Below are 22,175 nucleotides of genomic sequence, written 5' to 3'. Positions count from 1 at the left end.
CATAAGCTTTCCTTTTTGATGGACGCACACAAATGCATATAGGCAGGAACTCTTAGTAGTTCAGATAAAGCCTGATGAGCTAAAATGACACCAAAGTGATTAATAGTGGAGGAAGACCCTGAATAATTGCCCACGGTTTTGCACCAGTTTATACCCTGATTTGGAGTGCACCAATCTGCTTTCTGGAGACACATCACATTTACATACAGGCAGTGGTGCAGCTGGGGCAGGACCCTGGCGCCAAAATCCATGGGGTGGAGGCAAAAGACCACCCAGAGAGTGGCAGGAGCAGAAGCAAACTCTGTTTTATTTCTGTAGACACAACGGTGCTAAGTAAATTTAAAAATGCAAAGAGAATCCCTTTAAATCAGGTTTGGCAACAGTTTTGTTGTTGTTGTTCTAACATCAGTTTGATATGTTTGAAGCAGTCTTAAAGTATGCACACCTTATGGCTGTCCCCTCTTCTGGTTCTCCCCCCAACCTGATGGTTCCTGGCGGCCTCACCAGTTTGCCCTCGGGCCTGGTGGTGCTGCTGCTGAATGCCAGGTCGGTCCAATCTCCCTCATCCATGATTTGATTGTGGATGAGAGGGCTGACCTGGTATGTATTACTGAGACCTGGGTGGGGGAACGGGGAGGGGTCACTCTCTCCCAGCTGTGTCCTCTTGAGTACTCAGTGCAGCACCAGCACTGACTCGAGAGTCGGGGCGGGGTGCCGTGGTCTATAGGAATTCAATCTCCCTCTCCAGGCTTCCTGCTCATTTGAGTGCAGATCTTGAGTGCCTGTACCTTGTGTTAGGTACCCAGGACAGATTAGGGATTCTGTTGGTGTACTGCCCACCCCGCTGCCCATCAGACTCCCTGCCTGAGCTGACGGAGGTGGTCTCGGACTTGGTGTTGAGGACCCCTAGGATGATGGTACTGGGGGATCTCAACTTCCATGCTGAGGCCGCTGTATCCGGGGCGGCTCAGGACTTCATGGCCACCATGACAGCCATGGGGCTGTCCCAACATGTCATCGGACCAACGCATGTAAAAGGACACACGCTTGATCTGGTTTTCTCGACTGGGCAGGAGGATGGTGATCTGAAAGTGGAGGAATTAACATCTGTCCCTTTGTCATGGTCAGATCACTTCCTGCTGAGGTTTAGACTCTTGGCAGCCTTCCCCCTCTGCAAGGGTGGGGGACCTATTAAAGTGGTCTGCCCCTGGAGGCTAATGGATTCCGATGGATTCCAGAGGGCTCCGCGGGATTTTCCTGCGGTTGTGGCTGGTGCTCCTGTTGAAGCCCAGGTAGGGATGTTAGAGAATTCCGCCACGGATCCCGGGGGGCTGAATTCCAGCCGGCTGGGCAGGATTCCAGGGGGGAGGAACAGATCGCCTCCCCCCCATCGAGGATTCCGGCGGGAGGAACGGATCGCCTCCCCCCACCTGCGGAACCCGGTGGAGCCAGGTAAGCGGGGTTTCATACACCCCTAAATTGCCCAGGTCACTCTGTGGAATGCAGAGATGACTCGGGCAGTTGACACGATCGTGCCCAAGCGCCCCCTCCCTCTGAGCAGAGCCTGGCCAGCTCCTTGGTATACACCTGAGCTGAGGGCAATGAAGCAACAGGGGAGACAGCTAGAACGCAGGTGGAGGAAAACTCGTGCTGAGTCTGACTGAACACACGTAAGAGCTCACTATACAGCCTACTCTGTGGCGGTGAGGGTGGCAAAGAGACAGTTCTTTTCCACCAGCATTGCATCTTCTCAGTGTCATCCAGAGGAGCTATTCCGGGTGGTTCGTGGCCTGTTACATTCTGGGCCAGGGAGAGAGACAGTGGAACCCTTGGTTCCACTCTGTGACGAGTTTGCACAGCACTCTGAAGATAAAGTCACTCAGATTTGTCATGTATTGGACACCGCGATTAATGCAGTTCCATTGGTAGAGGCGTTCAGAGCAGTGTCTGGTCCAGTTTTATTGGATAAGTTTCAGTTACTGAGGCCTGAGGATGTGGACAAGGTGCTTGGCCAAGTCCAATTGACCACTTGTGTTCTTGACCCTTGCCCTTCATGGCTTATTAAATCAAACAAGGAGGGGATGTCTGGCTGGGTCCAGGAGGTTGTAAATTCCTCCTTGAGAGAAGGAGTGATGCCGGCCTCTTTAAAAGAGGTGGTAATCAGACCACTCCTGAAAAAGCCTAACCTGGACCCAGGGGATGTTAACAATTATAGGCCAGTGGCCAACATCCCCTTCTTGGGCAAGGTGCTTGAGCGGGTGGTTGCAGGACAGTTCCAGGCACTCTTGAATGAAATGGATTATCTAGATCCATTTCAATCGGGCAGGCCTGGTTTTGGAATGGAAACTGCCTTGGTCACCCTGTGGGATGACCTCTACCAGGAGAGGGACAGGGGGAGTGTGACCCTGTTGATTCTCCTGGACCTCTCAGTGGCTTTCGATATCATCAACCATGGTATCCTTCTGGATAGGTTGTCTGGGTTGGGAGTTGGAGGCACTGCACTGCAGTAGTTCTGCTCCTACTTGGATGGCCAATTCCAGAAGGTGGTGCTGGGGGATTATTGCTCTGTGCCATGGCAATTGTGCCATGGGGTTCCACAGGGCTCTATTTTATCCTCCATGCTGCTTAACGTCTACATGAAACTGCTGGGGGAGGTTATCCAGAGGTGTGGGCTGAGGTGCCATCAATATGCGGATGACACCCAGCTCTACCTCTCTTTCTCATCAAACCCAGGTGAGGCAGTGGCTGTTCTGAATCAGGGCATGGGCACAGTAATGGACTGGATGAGGGTCAATAAACTGAACTCAATCCAGACAAGACGGAGGTACTGTTAGTACTGTTATTCAACCTGTTCTGGAGGGGGTTGCACTCCCCCTAAAGGATCACGTTCGTAGTTTGGGGGTGCTATTGGATCCAGAACTGTCACTTGAGGCACAGGTGAACTCAGTGGCACGGAGCAGTTTTCGTCAGCTTAGGCTGGTATGCCAACTATGCCCTTATCTGGACAGAGATGGCCTAGCTACAGTTATCCATGCTCTGATAACTTCTTGTCTGGATTACTGCAATGCGTTATACGTGGGGCTGCTTTTGAAAATGGTCCGGAAACTTCAGCTGGTCCAAAATAGGGCAGCAAGATTGTTAACAGGGACTGGCCTGCGAGCTCATATTACACCAGTTCTTTTCCAGCTGCACTGGCTGCCTGTCCCTTTCCGGGCCTGATTCAAAGTGCTGGTATTAACATTCAAAGCCCTTATCGGCTTGGGGCCAGATTATCTGAAGGATCTCCTCCTCCCACATGTGTCTGCCCGGACCTTAAGATCATCCTCAGCAGCCCTCCTCCGTGAGCCCCTGCCAAAGGAAGTGAGGCAGGTGGCTACTAGGAGGAGGGCTTTTTCTGCTGTGGCACCCCGGCTGTGGAATGAGCGCCCTAGTGAGGTTAGTCTGACACCTACGCTGTATTCTTTATGGCACCAGGTGAAGACTTTTTTATTTTCCCAAGCATTTTAGCATTTTAGCTTTCGAGACTTTTAGCTTTGCTGTTTTAAATCTGTATTTTAAATCGCTGCACTGCTGCTAAGTTTTATTCTGGTTGTATTGTTATACTGTGGTTTTAATGTTTTATATATTTTATATTGTTTTATTGTGTGCTCTTTGGTTTTAATTTTTGTGAACCGCCCAGAGAGCTTCAGCTATTGGGCGGTATTGAAATCAAATAAATAAACAAACAAACAAACAAACGGCAGCCCGAGGGGGGGGAAGTGTTAGTTGTGTGCTTCACAACTGAAGCAATACACATGGCCACAGTAAAGGGGCCCCTTTAGTAAAGCCCCCCCCCCCCCGACCATTAAGTCCAGGCCTTATTTCCTAGCTGCACGAGTGCATACAGTCGCAAACAACACATAGAACCCTTATTTTGACTGGACTAATGGAGGTTGTTACATGAACCAATTTGTCAGTGGGCAAGGAAACAGGTAATAACATAAACGTTCCTATCCCCCACTGCACTAACATGTACAGATAGGATGGAGTTCTATTCCAGTGAGAGGAGGCTGATCATGGATCAACTATGCCAGAACATTCTGGAGCAGAACCAAGGGCTTCCACTAATTCCCCCTCCCGGTGAACTTAAATCTACACGTCACCTCCTGTCTTCTTTTGTGCCACAGTTCACAGACTTGTACAGATAATCTGCAATCCCAAACACATTTTACTAGGACGTTGAACACATAGAACACAGGACTTAATTCTGAGCATGTTTTCTGATATTGGAGAAGTATCCACGCATAAATTTATTTCAATGGAATATAAACTTGGGAAGAACAGAATGATTTTGGCTTACCTTTTGCTTCGGTACTGTCGTCACATTCTGAAAGCAGAAGGGAGAGGAGGCACATTAGCTGTTATTAGGGCTAGGAGCCCCCCCCCACAGCCCACATCTCCCCATACCTCAGCATTGTCACAAAGGAGAGGGACAATTTAGGGACCCCTCCCCTCCCCATGACTCCCCCCACCCCAAATATTGCCTTCCGGTGCTGCAATTAAGGTTGAAAAAAGCCTTCCATTGGAGCTCATGGAAGGCTTATTTCAGGCCTAATTGCAGGGGGCTCTGTGCATGTGTGTAGAATGTAAATTTGTGTATGAGTGTGTGTGTGTGTTATGTGTCAGGATGGGTGTGTGTTATGACTGAAAATGGATGTGTGTGTATGAATGTGAGAAGGTGTGTTGTATGATTTTGTGTGCGTGCGCGTGCATGTAAGAGAGAGAGAGTGAATGGTTATGTGTGGAAATGGATGTATGTGTTACATGTGGATCTGCGTGCACACACAGGTGTGTGCACGTGCATGTGTGTGTTTGTATGTTTATGAGAGAGTGTGTATGGGGTGGCCCCAGCCACTTTTGCTTTAACCCACTACTTTTTGTGGGGGTTGCTTATCTTTGGCTTGTGGCCTTCAGGTCAAAAGAGGTTTCCCATTCTTGCCTTAAGGTTTTGAGCATATGCTTGGAAGTATGTGGGGAACACCTCTCAAAGCCAGAGGAATTGCTGAGTTCCACTGATGGGGGTGGGGCGGGGCCCAAATTACCTGTATCACTCACAACTCCTATGCATAACTATCCAGAATTGAATAAATTACGGAAAACAAGCTAAATCTTGCTACTTGGCTCAGTTTGTGTAATTGACCTATGCCGCAGGATTCAGCGTTTTTTCTTGGTGCAGAATTGGGGTAACCTTGGTGCAACATTTTGTTTTTAAAAAGCTATATAAAAAGAAACCGCAATTCACTTCACAAAAAATCTGATTAGCGCAGAGAATGCTCAGCCTTGCACATCGCTTTCCTGCTTTACACTCACCTACACCAGTGATGGTGTCACCATAGGTTGATTTTCCAGTCTCATTGTAAAAGTCGACACTGCATCGGAAGCTGTTCCTTGAATTCTGCCACTCTTTGCTGGTGATTCTTAAACGACTGATCAGCGAGTAGGTCTTTGTGGTTTCGTATCTGGGACTCTCTGTCTTTACCCCTTCTGTTCTGTTTATGCCATTCACGGACCAGGTAAGATTGACATGATCTGGGAAAAAACTGGTGGCCAAACACACAATTGTGGCCTTCTTCTTTTCTTGGAGCTCCTGAGTGGACGGGGCAAAGAGCATCACATTGGGAGGGCTGCTAAATTGTCCCTTGTCTGGAAGAGAAAGTACACATGGCACACAAAGATGACACGCCTCTTCAAGCGAAGGGTTGGCTTGCACGTGTCAGTTTGCTACTCGCACCGGCATCAAGTGACGATCTGCATGTCTGAATGGGCCATTACAGATCATTCCTCTCCCTTGGTGTCACCTGAAACACAGCACTTTCTAACGGAGGGAGTGCACATATTCATCAAGTGCTGAGGAAACCAGTAATGAGACTGTGTAACGTAGGTGTATGTGTGAATCAGCCTTAAAGGTGTCCTACTCAGGTAGTGTGACCTCTCTGGAGAATCAACATATGCAAGGGTAGGCAGGGTTGCATCCATGGTCTCCACTCTTAATCTCAACATGTTGGTCATTCCGTGCACAAAACACCACAGACTTTGTACAGAATTGCCGATCAGGACATGGAGGTTAGGCACAGGGACAGCAGGCTTGTTCCTGCTCCTCTTTGCACGTGTTAATTCCCTGCAGAAGTCGTGCTGTCTGAATGGCTTTCTTTTCTTGGTGTGTGTTTATGTTCTCATACGTAGCAAATTATATTGTCAGCACTAGAAACCATTTTGAACTTTAAATTGTTTGTGTATGTATGTATGTATTTATTACATTTCTATACTGCCCAATAGCTGAAGCTCTGGGGCATTTGCTGGGGCCCATTGGAGTTAACACCTTTCCTAACCACCCCCCATGTGCTCACTGCCACTTCGGTGCCCTGGTAGAGGACCTGTGACTTGCAGGTGAGCTAAGGATGTCACTTGGGCTGGGCCCAGAGTGAGCGTGCCCCAAATCTGGCAATGGGGCCAGCTGTACATGTGGGGCACAGAGGCAGCCTGCCCAGGGCCTGCAAAAATCTGAAGGCCTTTGTGTTTGCAAGCAAGGTATCATACCAGCACAGCATTCAGGGAGCCAGGCAAGTATGACTACAGAGTCAGTAGGCTTCTTAATTTTCAAGAGGTTTCTTCATTTTCATTCTGCTCTTGTTCACAATTTTTATAGATTAGTCGCATCTTGCTTTGTCATAATATGTAGAAAAGCTATGATGGATGCAGTTTGCCTGTATTTTATGAAGGCTGAATTGCAGCCAATCCAAAGTCTTTCAGTCATATTTTCTGTTCCAAAAATGTGTGCTTGGGGGCAGGGGGGGCGGGCTGTAGTCCATCTAGCCCAGCACTGCTAATCTGACAGGCAGTGTCTCTCCAAGATCCCAGGCAGGGCAAGGTCCTTCCTCGCCCAGCTACTGGGATCCTTTGAATTGCTGACGCCAGGGCCTGAATCAGGGGCCTTCTGCCTGCCAAGGATGGGTGTGCCTACCTATGAGCTCCGCCCCTCTCTGTTGCCTCTGGAGAGAGCAAAGAGCAATGCTGGTTTTGCGGAAACAGAATGCATGCAATTCTTACTGGTGTCATGACCGCTCTGAACGCGGAAATTACTGTGTAGCAGATGCGCAGCTCAATCCCATGTATATTTACTCAGATTTAAGTCCCACTCTTCAGCGGAGCGTACTCCTAAGTGTTTGCCACTTAAAGGGCTATAACTGACTACTAGGCATTACTGCTGTGTTTCTAACTCCATATCTAATAAGTGAAATAATTAAAACCATTTAACTACATCCTAACGTCCCTGCTGATATCAAGAATGGGTGGATCATCTATGGGTTGAGATGTTAACAGGTGATGAAATGCGCTGCCCTCCATATGCTTCTGACAACTCACTTGCCCCGATTATCTTCACAAGTTTCTTATTTTTCTCCCTGTGTATGAGTGTGCGCATGAGAACCAATTTATAACATTGGCCATTTTAAATACAGGCTGCCATAGCAAGGCTAGTTTGCTAATATTAAAAAGCATCATATATCATTGGAGGAGAGCACAATGGAACTCGTGTGGGTGAGAGGAGATATTTCAAGCAATGGCTTTATTTTTTCCAGAATTTCTGGAGATGTACAGCTCAGTTCCATGTATAATCACTCAGAATTAAGTCCCATTTACTTCAGTGGAACTTACTCCTAAATGATTGCTGCTTATAGGGCTATAATTGACTACGAGACATCAGTGCTGTGTTTACAACTCCATATTTAATAACTTAAATCATTAAAAACATGTGATTACATTCTAGCATTATGTTATGGTTGCAAAAACCCTCTCTGATGTCCTATTAACTTTGTCCCTGCTGATATCAAGAATGGGTGGACTGTCAACTGTTTGCCATGATGAATTGTGCTGTTCTCCATGCACTTCTGACAACTTACTTGCCCCAGTTCCCTTCACAACTTTCTTATTTTTTTCTCAGTGTGCCCATGTTGAGGACCAATTTATAATATTGTCCATTTTAAATACAGGCTGCCATAGCAAGGCTAATTTGCTAATATTAAAAAGCATCATATCATTGGAACTCATGTTTGTGTGAGGAGATATTTCAAGGAATGGCTTTATTTCCCCCCGAATTCCCTATTTTTCCATTTGCAAGCCTCAGAAATATAGTGTGTGTGTGTGTGTGTGTGTAAATACGTGGCTTTCGTCCAAGCTCCCCCCATTTTCTTGCTCCTTAAATCACTAAGGCCGCAATACACACTTCCCTGGGAGTAAGCCCCATTCAACTCCATGAGATTTACTTCCCAGTAGGCATGGAAAAGATTGCACTTTAAGGGCTGGTATCATTCCCTTTGATGTATACACAGATCTTTCTTTTCTCCCACAGTTGCTTCTGATGAAACAGGATTTGAAACAATAAAAGCCAACAACAGCAAAGGGGCAAAAGTGGGATGAGTGTATACACCATGACCACTGAGCCCTCTTTCAAACTTCCTTCCATGCTCTGAAAAAAGCTACCTTCAGTCTCCAGCATTACAGCTTAATCCTATGTATGATTATTCAGAACTCAGTGGAACTTGAAATGGGACACCAAATATTACTATAAAGTCCTAGATTTGCACCCTGCCCCTCTTAAATATCTTTAAATATCTTAAAAGACGTATGCAAATGTTCCCCCCTGCCACCCCCAAATTCTAGTGATGATCTTACCTAAGACAGTGAGTCTGGTCCCAGTTCCAAAGTGCAGCTGATATCCAGAGCACAGAGGTACAAGGCAGTATGAAAATAATTTTCTTTCTTATCTGGGCAGCAAACTACAGATTTGTAACGAACTTCACCATGTTGCTTCACGCTCAGACTGCATCCCTACCTATTGCAGTCAGTCTGAGTCACACCCTACAGACATAGAACAAGAAGAAGCCACTGGACTTCGAGGCCAAGCCTGGACCCCTCAGGAGTACCACCCGTCCCTCTCCAGATTGGGGTATACAGGAAGTGATAGCTGTGGACGTGGGACATGCCAGTTGTCCATTTTAGGGGTGACAGTGGCACAGCTCTGATCCACTGCCCTTCGCCATCCTCAAAGGTCTAGCTGTCAGTGAGGTAATAAACCTGTGTCTGGAATGTATCTCTTCAGACTGCAGGTGGGGGTGCATATCACTGAATGCTCCCCCAGTCAACCCATCCAAAACCTGAAATCCTCTATACCACCCATAAAACAACCATGTCAGGCCTAGAACTTTTTGTCCTGAAAAGCTAGTTTTCTGTATGGAGGCTTTCATCTAAGGGTCCCATATCCTCTAATACATTTGGTTGTCTGACTAGAGTTCTTCAGGTCACTAGGCAACATGAGGCAAAAATTCCATCCAGAAGTGACTCATCTCCTAAAATGTTCATCTGAAGAGCAGAATCTGTCTATGTTTTTTTTCCGATTCTTTCTCCCTCTACTCTCTGTAGATAAGCTCTACTGATGATCAGTTCAGCGGCCACAGTTTGCATCAGTTACACAGAAACACATTTTGGGGGTGAGTGGGGGCGCTTTCTCTCTTGCCACTAACCCTGCCTCCTGCAGATTTATGCCCACTGTCCACATATTTCTTACCTAGTACGGAAAGCCGTGTTCCTTGTCCAAAGTGCGGTGGATTTGTAGAACACAGCATGATGTCCCTGTCAGCAAACCTGCTCTAGTAAGAGCCAAAGGAACACCGCCATTACACAGGTGGAAACGGGGACCCTTGTGCTCATGTCACACCTGTCCTCGCACCTGAGCCCCCTCCTCTATTACACGCTGCCGAAGGCTCGGATTCCACCTGCTCTCTTGTATTTATTTACTCTGCAGTAGCTTGTCCTGCACTGGCTTGTGAAACAGGAGGTGTTAGTAAACTAAGGGTAGCACTAGATATGAATATGAAGGCGGCCCAGGACACCCAGCCCAGCATTTCCCCTCATAGTGCTTATGTGGGGCTGGGAAGGGAGCTTGCAAGGGAGACTCAGCAAGCGGGAGAGGGCGCTTAACCTTTCCCAGGCCTGCAGATGCTTCCCTGCAAATACTGTTCTCCGAGGATTTCCCTCCTGCTTGGGCTCCAATGCTAACAGAGTTTGGCTGAGGGCAGCTTTCCCAGTCTAGTGCCCTCCATATGTCTAGTGACGACACCCTCCATTATTCCCAGCCAGCATGGCCAATAGTCATGGGTGATGGGAGTTATAGTTCCACACATCTAGCCGTCACCAGGTTGGAGAAGGCTGGCCTAGGGGCATTTGAAGAGGAGAATCAGTGGTCATGGGAAGGGTTAAGCCCTTCTCCCACTTTCCTACTGGTATATGCCCCCTGCTTCACCTTCCCATTATCTCAGCAAATGTGGCATCAGGACCACACACATGTTGAAATGTCTAGTTTCGCCCTGGTGCTAAATGTTTCCTGTTTCATCTCACAATGGATGTGATTGTACATTAGTGCAGAAGAGCTGCAATTCCAACGCATTTACCATCGGAAATGGGAGGCTAGGGTGCACTGGGGGTGATGGTGGTGGAGGAAGTGAAGCAGTGTGCTGGCATTTTGCGCCCATGGGTGCATATTTACGTCCATGTGCACTGGAATCAAGATGCATCTGAACCACCACCACCACCCACCCACACGCTCTGGAATTTAACTTCTAAGTAACAGGGTGAAGAGCAGAATTTCTAGGGCATGTAAATAAGCATTTAGAAGGCATCCCCAACATCTCCCAAAAGGACTGTTCTTGGAAAATCAGGACGGCTGGAATGTATGTGGCTCTCACATCCCCCAAACACTTTTAGGTTTCTGCCTAGAATCCTAAAAAACACTAGAGAAAATAATACAAAATGCAGTTATCCAAAGAGAACTGTAGTTTCATTTTGGAAGAATCCATAAAGGACATCACACTTTTAAAGCCCCCTTTCATTCATATCTTTGTTCTACTTTGTTCCATTTTCTACACAACACAAAATCCTTCCTTTGTTCCAAATTTTCTACTCACTGCCCCACTTGATGCAGGACATATTCTATGGATTCTCCCTCTCCTAAGTATCCCAGGGTGAAACTTTTTGTCCCAATAGCAGACCTCCTCCATGGCTTTCTTCACTTGCTTTTTATACAACTTGCAGATTAGAGCTCTTGATGAATGACTCATTCAGGATTGCATCCATCACATAAGATGCTATAAGATAAGTATGATTGCACATGGAAAGCACTTTCAACCTTTGACATGAGCTATATAAATACTTCATAGAAACATAATTCCTACAGATCTTACCTAGAACAGTAAGCCGTGTTCCTTGACCAAAGTGCAACGGATCATAAGTACACAGCATGTCCTCCCTGTAAATTAACCTGTTCTAGGAAGAGCTTTGGAAATGTGTTGGAGGGGTTCTGCTCCCCCACCACAGTTTCTACGACCTGTTTCTGAGCCTGACTACGAAAAGCCCATCCATCCATCCATCCATCCAATCTCTCAACCTCAGCTCCCAGTCTGCAATATGGGAATGATAAATAATAGTGGCAGAATTATTGTTGCTATGATCACATATGGAAAGTGTTTTCAACATTTGAAATGGGCTATATAAATGCTTCATAGAAACATAATTCCTACAAATCTTACCTAGAACAGTAAGCCGTGTTCCTTGACCAAAGTGCAACGGATCAGAAGTACACAGCATGTCCTCCCTGCAAATTAACTTGTTCTAGGAAGAGCTTTGGAAATGTGTTGGAGGGGTTTTGCTCCCCCACCATAGTTCATACAAACTGTTTCTGAGCCTGACTACAAAAAGCCCCACCATCCATCCAATCTCTCAACCTCAGCTCCCAGTCTGCAATATGGGAATGATAAATAATACTGCCCTACCTGGCAGAATTATTGTTGCTATGATTACACATGGAAAGTGTTTTCAACATTTGAAATGGGCTATATAAATGCTTCAGAGAGTCATAATTCCTACAAATCTTACCTAGAACAGTAAGCCGTGTTCCTTGACCAAAGTACAACTTCTCAGCAGTACACAGCACGTCCTCCCTGCAAATTAACCTGCTCTAGAAAAATCTTTGGGACTATGTTGGAGGGGTTCTGTCTCCCCCCCCCCATTTGCTTCTTGAGCTCAGAACTCCTCATCCATCCAGTCTCTCAACCTCAGCTCCCAGTTTGAAATATGTGGATGATAAATAATACTGTCCTACCTGGCAGAATTGTTGTTGCTCTATATAAATGTGCTAAATAAAAGCTTCATATGGCCATAATCCCCAGATATCTTACCTAGTACAGTAAGCCGTGTTCCTTGTCCAAAGTACAGTTTTTCATTGGTACACAGCATGTCCACCCTGTAAGTGAACCTGTTCTAGGACGAGGCTTGGGACTGTGCAGGAGGGAATTTGTATAGATTTTATTATCTATACAAACTAGTTCTGAGCCTTGTCTTGAGCCTACAGAAATTTCATCCATTTCAATCTTGTGTCTACTTCAAGAGTTATGAAGAGAGCCTTATTATTATTATTATTATTATTCCATAGTTAATGGACCACAGAACAAACTGCATTTTACAGGAAGTTACTCAGATCCTCTGGGTTCTTTACACTTTCTGCAATCTACTTTGCATGATGAAAGGAACCAGTATTCATCCATAGATTTGCACAATCTTAGAGCTATAGGATTGTGCACAGGCTCTGGTAGAGAAGTATATAGCCTTTTTCAACAAAACCCCCAAACTTCCTAGGAGCCCGTGTTTACTTGGAATTAATTCTCATTTATTTAAAACTTTCAAGCAAGTATAGTCTAGATCAGAGAGGGAAGCATGCTGTCAGCTCACGTTAACTTTGTAATTCACTGTGACCTTTCCAGCATCAGTACAGGGTAGAACAGTTAAGGCACCCACAGCACAGTCTATTGATTTGTATCCCACCCTTCCTGCAAGTTGCTCAAGGAAACATGTATTAAGGTTTTTCCATTTTAACCTCACTACAACCCTGGAAAGCAGACTGAGAAAAAATAAGTGGCCATTCAGTGAGCTTCAGGGCTGAGCAGTCGTCTCTCTAGTCCATGATCAACACTCTGCCCACTATACCCCACTGCCTCTCATGTTTCACACAGTAGTTGCCTACTAAGATCCTGGATTCCATGACATGAAACAAACCCTCTCAAGCACATAGGGTAGACCATTATTTTCATCTCATTCCATATTGTCGGTTCCTTCTGCTTACCTAAAACAGACACTCGAGTTCCTTGGCCAAAGTGCAACGGGGAGTTGTTGCACAGTGTGAAACTGTACTACCAAAGGGAATGCTGCTCATCAAAGGTTGGGGGCAACTCTCTCAAAGAGGATGTCACCAGTCTATGCTACTACCAGCTCTTCCCCCCTTCACTTTTTTTTAACCTGCCGTTGGGAGAAGAGTGCTCGGCTGCATAGACTTTGCTCTAACCAGGAAGGCAGCACTTACATTCAGAGCTCTTCCTTAGTTAAAACAGATTCTCTCAATACATTTTTGTGCATTTATTTATGTATTATATTAATATTCTTTCTCTCCTCCATGGAGCTCAGGTTGGCTTGCATAGTTCCCTCCCTGTTATACTTATGGGGAGGGCGGCTGAACTGAGAAATAGCGAGCGGCTCAGGGTCAACCAGGGAGCTTTGTGGCTGAGCAGGGAGTTGAAGCCAAGTCTCCCAGACCGAGTCCAAAACACTCCACCATAGTGGGTCCCAGTTGTCCTAGGGAGCCTTCCCCAACCTGGTGCTCTACAGATGTTTTGAACTACAACTCCCAGCATTCATGAACATTGGCTGGGGCTGATGGGTGTTGAAGGTCACAACATCTGGAGGGCACCAGGTAGGGGAGGACTGTCGTAGGGGATGCACTAGCATGCATGGTCAAATGTAAGGTAATGTGGGAACCAGGAGAACATGGTTATGGTCAGCCACAATTGCTGTCCTCTAAACACCCTGATCACAGGATTTGCTGCTAATTAATTGTATCCCCGGGCAGTGGATTTATTGGAGGCCATATTTTAGCCTTTGAAACAGTTATGGGCATACAGATGACTAAAGTTCAAACAATTTACATTAAAAAAAGCTCTCTTCTCTGATTGACGCCAGAACTGAAACAAATTTTGGAATCAAATTGCTTGTTAAAATGAAAATGTTCCAGCATGCCAGCCATTCAATAACTATATGACGCACACACAGTGGCCGGGTTCTCACAGTCAGCAGGGAAAACCACGCAGTAGGGGTTGTTTCCCCTGCCCCTGCATGTGCTGCTCACGCACCAGCCATTTGCTTAATTAAGCCATGGGTTGCGGGGTGGGTTAGAAGCTACCCCTGCTGTACCACACACTGGGTTTGGATGACATGCTAACCCGTGATGTGGCATGGGTAATTAAGCAAATGGCGGGCACGTGCAGGGGCGGGGGAAACAACCCCTACTGCGTAGTTTCCCCCGCTGATGGTGCAAACCCGGCCTATGTCTAGTTTTGTTAACATAACAAGATGGAGACAAAAGAATCCTCGATTTACCTGTTTTCATCATGGAGGTTCATTAGAAGATATATTTCCTTACCTAAAACAGTCAGCTTGGTCCCTGCTCCAAAGTATACCGACGCCACGTTCGCACAGACAGCTAGCTTATGAAATAAACCCTGTCAGATTGCCCACAAGTAAGCCAATGGTTTCCTTCTCTGTCTACTACAGTTAGAAAGCCCTTCCATCAAAGATTCCCCACCTGCCACTACTTCATAACCTATCCAGTGCTGATAAGACATGAAAAGGAATAAGAAGGCAGAGGCATTTGTTTCCTCCTGATCTGTCACAAATATTTAGTTACAGAGCCCACTTTATCGAAGGCATCTGCTTCCTGACAACATTTCTCTCTCTCTCTCTCTCTCTCTCTCAGCTTTAATTCCTTGAGGCTGGCAAGCAAACAAGAGCTGAGCTGAGGTTGTCACCAGTGTAGTTGCTACTGTGCCAGTGGCCTTCCCCGGGTACCCTCCAGATGTGCTGGACTGCAACTTCCATCATTGGAAGTGATGGGAGTTGCAGTCCAACACATCTGGAGAGCACCAAGTTGGGGAAGGCTGGCATACAGATGGTGAAGTAAAGATCTTAGGCTGGTTGATTCATACATGCATCTCTGCCACTTGTTGACTATAACTTCCAGGGATGCTTTGCACATGTGTGGATGGGCCTTTATAGATCACAGATGGAATGTTTGTATCATTTCAGTTAATGTCCCAGAATATTTATATCACATCACATGCAATAGTTTCCACTGGAGTTGGTTCACACACTGAGGGCTAAACGAGACATGTCAGCAGCAGTTCCGTGAACTGGGTCACCGGTGATTAAGTAAAGTAGGACGGGAGTGGGATAAGATCGAAAGTGCAGTATGGGGAGCAAGAACCAAACCTTTCCTTCACTCACAACCTTTTCTCCCCAGAATCACATTTCTCCAGCCATTTCCACCCCAATGGGCTCCATAACTAGGAGCAACCTCTACTGGAGGAAAACCTGAGAGAAGCACTTTAATTGGGGGGGGGGGAACCACAGCCAACGGAAGGATTCAACCCACCCCCCCATCCCATCTGTACTTTAAATCTCCTGCACTCCCACCTTTAGCAGAAAGTCAGCAGAATTTGGGTTGGGTTGTGCCCCCATCACATCTAGCCTTCAGTAATCAAGTGCCAACGATATAAGTCATGTACATCAGCTGCACACATGCAGAGAGTCTGTTTTTGTAGAAAACATAGAACATAGATGTTCCTGTGTATTCTGCCCCAACACTGAAGTGGATCATTTGAACTTGCCGCTAACATTTTGCTTACAATAAATTTTGAATTTAAGAGTTTTCTCCTCAGGCAAAACATCTGTGGAAGCCCAATGAGTTTTGATCATACCTGAATTGTGTGTGAGTGTGCATGTGTGTGTGTGTGAGAGAGAGAGAGACAATGAATGTCACACACACACACCCCTCCTGGATTTCAGCTAAAGCCAAATCCCAAGTGAATTTGAAGGTTTCTCCTCAGGCAAAATGTGTAATGATGTTCAAGGGAAGCCAAAATCAGTTTGGATAAGACTAATACATTTTCTTGGGGGAAGGCTGCTGCTGGTGATTTGCGCATTCCTATTTCATTTTAGATAACAGTTAAACAAAGAAAGACCTACATTCCAGACCCACTACTTTTGCCAGACTTCTGTCAAAATTAATCAAATTTTCACATTCAATACTGGCTGAAACAATACAGCATGGATTTTTCTTACCAAGTACTGTGAGTCGAGTTCCCTTTCCGAAGTGAGCTTCATAGCTGGAGCACAGTAAGAAAACCACCACCTAAAAAGAATGGTGGATGCTGCCTCCCCAATCTCTTTTTTTCCTAGGAAAACTAGGGCCTGCAACTGGCAGCCTGTGGGCCAAATGCAGTCCCTCCTAGATGTCCTGCCTGGCCCCTCAGTTGCCAAGTGAAAAGTGCAAGAGGAATGGGAAAATAGCAATGGCTGTGGAAACATTGAGGGATGGAGGGCCACTAGAAAAGACCCTGATGCTGGGAAAGATTGAAGGCAAAAGGAGAAGGGGATGGCAGAGGATGAGATGGCTAGATAGCGTCACCGATGCAATGAATATGGACTTGAACACACTCCAGGAGAGAGCGGAGGGCAGGAAAGCCTGGCGTGCTATGGTCCATGGGGTCACACAGAGTCGGACACAACTTAACGACTGAACAACAATAACATTCACCTCCATCTCAAAGTGTTGCTCTGGCACAACTGCTTGCTGACTTCATGGGACCTTGCTACTTGTGGGCTGAAATTATAGCCTCTCTGTTTACAAAGTTTGATTCAGTTTATAAATCAAGAGGCCTCTTCCTACGTGCTCCCATTATTAGGCTGGATCCTGAAACACTATCAATAGAACCCTGTTTATTTTGGGAATCAGGGAAGGAGGCCTATCTTCTTGCTAATTGGGGTAGGATGTGGTCTTTGGGCCCATCCCACTGGGACATTCTCCTGAGCAAGTACTACCATTCTCTTACATATATCCCATTCATTTTAATGGGGTTTATGCAGGAGAACCTCCCAGTATACCCCTTTATTAGTAATGAACAGAATAATCTTAGGAGAACTTACCTAGCACCGTCAGCTTGGTTCCTTGACCAAAATGCATCTCTGTCTGACACAGTGTCAAACAGAGGTACAAGAATAAATTTCCCAGAGAAGTTATCTGGTTAAGAGAGGGTGATTTAAGAGCTCATGGGTGAATTATTTCATGAGTTATCTCATTCTGCACGAGATAAATATGTAGATCAGCAGAGTTTTCTCCTGAAATGGGATTTCTTATCTTTGGATGCAAAAAGAACATACTGAATCAGTGGCTACCTCCAGAAGATTGCTCTTTACCCAACTCTCCAGAACCTCATTATTTAAACTCTTGATCTCATGCCATTTCAGCTGAACCCCTCTCTGTTTTTCCAAGATAACTCTGGTAGAAGTGGGAAAGATACTAGCAATCACATTCCAGAGGGGCAGCCACATTAGTCTGTTGTAGCAAAAACAGCAAAAAGTCTTGTGGTACTCAAAAGACAAATAGATTTATTATGGCATAAACTTTTGTGGATTAGAACCTACTTCATCAGATGCATGAAGGGTTATTATCAGTTGAGAGATAGGTACAGAGAAAATGGGGTCAAAAGGTAATGAAATGCAAAGGGTAGCTGTAGCGAAGGGTGGCAGACAGAACGATTGCTACCTGTTCTATTTCATGGCCTTTTGGCCCCACTTGTTACAAACTTTTTTTATTGCTACCCGTATATACATATATACCTCTCCCTATATGTACCAACTACATCATGCATCTAAAGACATTGGGTCTGCCCCATGAAAGCCATAGGACTCTTGGTTGCTTTTACACACCTATTTGTTTCATTTGTATTTTTAAGTAAAGAAATCTCACACCATTCATTTTATAGCATATGCTTCCCTTTTTATCTAATACTATCACTTGGATTTTTGCGACAAGTGTGTGTGTGTGTGGGGGGGGGCATTTCAAATAATATATTCTTTGGTCTTTTCAGAGACCAGAGGTGAAGATGTGGGTTTGAAAACTCATCTTATAAATGCCCAGGAGTGAAAGTATATGTTTAAATTTAAGGCCCTGGAGAACAAAGTGGAAGGCATGATCTTGCCGCAGTGGTGTAGGAACAGGGGATTTGTTCAGCCTGAAAAGGTAGAAACTGCACTTGCAAATCTGTTTTGGTCTTGTAACAGTTTAACTGCCATGGCTTCCTCCAAAGTATCCAGGTTATGGTAGTTTGGTGGGGGGGCTGAGAAAGATTCCCTCCCTCCTGCAGAACTATAGTTCCCAGGGTTCCCTGAATAGATGGAACTGCTATTCAATCACTTCAAGTCATTGTTGAGAATTACTTACCTAGGACAGTGAGTCGGGTCCCTTCTCCAAAATACAGGATATTGTTGGAACACGGTGTTACCAGGCATGCTAATATCATTCACAGCTTGGCCCACAGAATGTTTTAAGAGCCGAGGGTCCAGAAGGCTATTCCCTCCGGGAGAGGATTCCTAGAAGATGTAAGAGAATCACTCTGTGAGGGGGTAACATGATGATTATGAGTGGATTTAAATGGCTACTAATGACACAGTGGCCACTTAAACACTTACCCTGTGGTGATAACTGCCCAGAGAGATGATTGTCGAAATCCACCCATAGCAAACAACTTAATGAGAGTTGTGGTAGGAGCCTCCTTTTCTTTGTCTGATGAGCAGAATATAAGTTCAGTCAGCCCTGTCCTATCATAAGAAATCCAATAAACAGAAGATCAGTTGAATTAGCCAGGAAATGGCCTTCTACACCAGAGGTCACACTGACAACATCACATGGGTCACACCAGTGATGCCACTCCATTTTCTGTTTGTAAAGGTTTTTTTTTTTAAAGAGTAGGAGAGGGACAGAGCGGTGGAGAATGATGGATGAGGTGGGAGAGAGAGAAATGCAGAAGGAGAAAGACATCTAACATGTGTTAAGCCTCTTTGAAAGTCCTGTGGATTGAGAACATAAATTTTAGAAATAAAATAAATGAATACAATGTGTGGTCAGAGATTACAAGTGGGTCCTATATTTTGAATAATGGAGGGTCCAAAGTCTAAGAAGGCTGTGAAGTTCTGCATAGCTATATCTGCTGTGAAAGCCCGGCTAGATCCCGTTAACCAAGGGAAGGTTTTTGTAAAGGCCTCTTGGAGAAATGAATCATTGTGCCCCCCTGTCCCCACAATGATTTAGTCTCATACAGAAAGGGCTCCTCCCTGAACTCCACCGCAGGCAACAACAGCCAAATGAAGGTTTCAGCTAAGTCAAGGAATAGTAGAACTGGCAGGAACCATCAAAGACCTGAAGGCAGAGGCAGGATTTCCTAAAGGGCCTCTCTACTCAGGAAGCCACAGAGGCCTGTGTTTCCTCTCCTGCTCCTTACTGCTATGCCACACTGGTATCTGCAGCTTAGAAAACTCTTCAAGGGTCTATGATGGGTGAGGAAACTACATACAGATAGTGATACGTATCTACTTTCCTGTTCAGGAGTAAAATGAGCATTTAATATCTAAAGAAAAACTGTAAACAAGAACAACAAAGCGAAGGATAATTTTTTTTTTTATTACCAAAAACAAACAAAAAGCACACAGTTAAGAAAGTGTACTGTAGTGGCTCAGGGTGGAAGCAATGAGCTGAGGAATCCTCAGTTCAAATGTTAGCTCATCTTCAAAATGGAAATATCAATACCAGCCCACCCAACAGGCATGTTGCAAAGATTACTGGCACACATTAATACTAGTTGCTGGGGAACACGAGAGGGAGGCAGTTATTTCCCTCGTGTCCTGCTTGAGGGCTTCCCATGGGCATCTGGTCGGCCACTGTGGAAACAGTATGCTGGACTAGATGTACCCTTGGTCTGATCCGGCAGGGCTCTTCTTGCGTTCTGAAGTACTTCAAACATTAACAAGCATTATATAACTGCAAAGCGATAATAATATACACTTGTCGTACACCTGGAAGGAAGACATCTGTTCTTCCAAATAAGTCTGCTCTGGAATTACGGTGGCTTCCAGACAAGGCTTTTATAAGAAGAAAAGACGGACGAGCTGCACATTGCCTTATGAATGCCAGCACTTGGAGCCCTCCGTCTGGTAGCACCCAACTTTTGAGATCTTTTCCAAATGATTAAAATATGCAACAATGGTCTCTTAAGAAACCACTTTTATTGAGGGTGATACCAGCACTCAAACCAATCTGATTCTCCTGTTCATGGGGGAGGAGCTACACGCATGGGTAAGCTCCCTCCTGATTCGTTGCACTGCTCACATGACTGGGCCACGTGTGAGCAGTTATAATAAGGCATGAATTGACTATACATCACACAAGATTACAAGATGGAGCCCTCAAAGGGATGGGCAATCCTGCAGTTGATGAAGGCTTGTGGGGAGTAGTCTTGTTTGCTGATGGTGTGAGCTGTTCTACCGAAAGTATGATTTTTTCCCTGCTAATGGTAAACAGGGTTGTTATACTTACAGAGCAGTGGCAGGTTGTTTTAGAAGCACCCTAACTGCATTCTGTACAAAAATACTCTTTTTCTCTCCCAGAGCAAAATATCATTTACACTCCAATTTCTTTTTCTCTGAAAAAACAGTTCTGCGACTTTTCAGGGCTTACAGACACAAAGCCAGCTGGGGAAGGTGCTGATTGGCTAGCATCTGTGATGTCATAAAGCTACACACTCTCCAGTCTTCAGCGACGCTTTGCACTGTTTTTAAAATGTTTGCTTTTAAAATAAGGTTTAAGAGGAACACATGTTCCACTTAGTTTTTTTTTAAAAGGTGGACAGTGTGCCTGAAATGGAAGGAAGGAAAAGACCTTTGGGTGAACCAGTGCTCATCTTTCGGGGTGGGGTGGGGGTGTTCATGTCTGAGATGTAAATTGTGAATCCAGGCTCTAATCTGGGAGAAGAGCCTGTTGTGACGACTCCTTAAATATTACATCTGTCTTTAGCCCTCCTGTCACTCACTCAAACTACAGGCCCTATAGCCCTGTTTTTGTAGGGAGCTTCTGGAGGCTTTCAACACTGTGATCGCTAGAGGCACAGAAGTACACGGCATTGTCCTCAGGTCTCAGCTCAGTTATTTGCAGTGAGCAGTGCTTGTCATTTTCAGTTTGCATCACAAATTTTGTGTCATTAAATCCAGCTTCCAAAGTGGCTGAAGACCCTTTAGACAGTTTGCCAATGAGTTTCAACTGCTGGTCAGCTGCCTTCTGCCGATACCAGTACAGCCAGGTGTGATCTGTGTTGTTCTGGTAGCATTTCATTTTGGTCTTGCCTCCAGGCTGCCGGAGTATCCACCTGGGTATTTGGGAGAGCAGCACATGGTCTTGTCCGCCGCAAGGAACTAAGAGGGTTAAGGAAAGAACAGGAAAGAAAGGGTTTAGGGGGCTTGTGGGTTATACCCAGTAGCCGCAAGGTCAGGAACCAAAGTTAGTAACTGCTCAAAATGCAAAACAAAACACCCCAAAACCTTCCCTTTAAAAATTACCATTCATGACTTGTTCTCTCTGATTCAGTCTCTATCTGCTAAGGCTACAGACTGAGAATCAAATATAATCTGAAAAAGGGGTCACTGCCTGTGGTGTGTACAATCATCCCATGTTCTTCTCTGATAAACATATTTTTTATTTTTTAGCACTTCTTTAAACATCAGAAGAGACCATGGGACAAAAGAAATTGCATGTGCACACCAGGTACAGGGAAGGAAACTGTGGCCCTCCAGATGTTGCTGGACTGCAGTACCCGTCAACCCTGGCCAGTGGCCATGCTGGCTGGGTCTGCTGGGAGTTGGGGCCCAACAGTGCCTGGAAGCCCACAGGTCACCCTGGTGTACACCATGGGGGAAGGCATGTCTCTCTCCAGCCACTTTCAAATTATTGTTTGTTTCCACCCTCACCCCACTTCTTACATAGAAGAGTGAAGAGCCATAATAGGAACAGCTACAGTTGAGACATCATTTGATCTGTACGAAATATCCAGTTTGAGTGATGAAGGAGATGAGCTGCTGATACAGATCATGAAGTAAATGATGTCAGATGACTCACACTTCCTGAACCTGCCCTTCTCAGACTGGCTGATGGTAAC

General features: G+C 45.5%; 1 gene segment (V, D, J or C); it reads right to left on the bottom strand.

The window, feature by feature from the left end:
- The window catches only part of LOC146352876 (T-cell receptor beta-2 chain C region-like), a 127,755-nt gene that overhangs the window by 4,276 nt on the left and 101,304 nt on the right, over positions 1-22,175 (bottom strand). The window contains 3 exon segments of the C gene segment in view: positions 4,340-4,366; positions 5,350-5,682; positions 14,558-14,617. Coding sequence covers positions 4,340-4,366; positions 5,350-5,682; positions 14,558-14,617 — 420 coding nt within the window.

This window comes from Heloderma suspectum, chromosome 2 (genome assembly GCF_057233095.1).
Source record: "Heloderma suspectum isolate Gila_16-S chromosome 2, 16-S_ref, whole genome shotgun sequence".
Lineage (NCBI taxonomy): Eukaryota > Metazoa > Chordata > Lepidosauria > Squamata > Helodermatidae > Heloderma > Heloderma suspectum.
The sequence above is the reverse complement of the archived record's forward strand: the minus strand, read 5'-3'. Positions and strand labels throughout refer to the sequence as shown.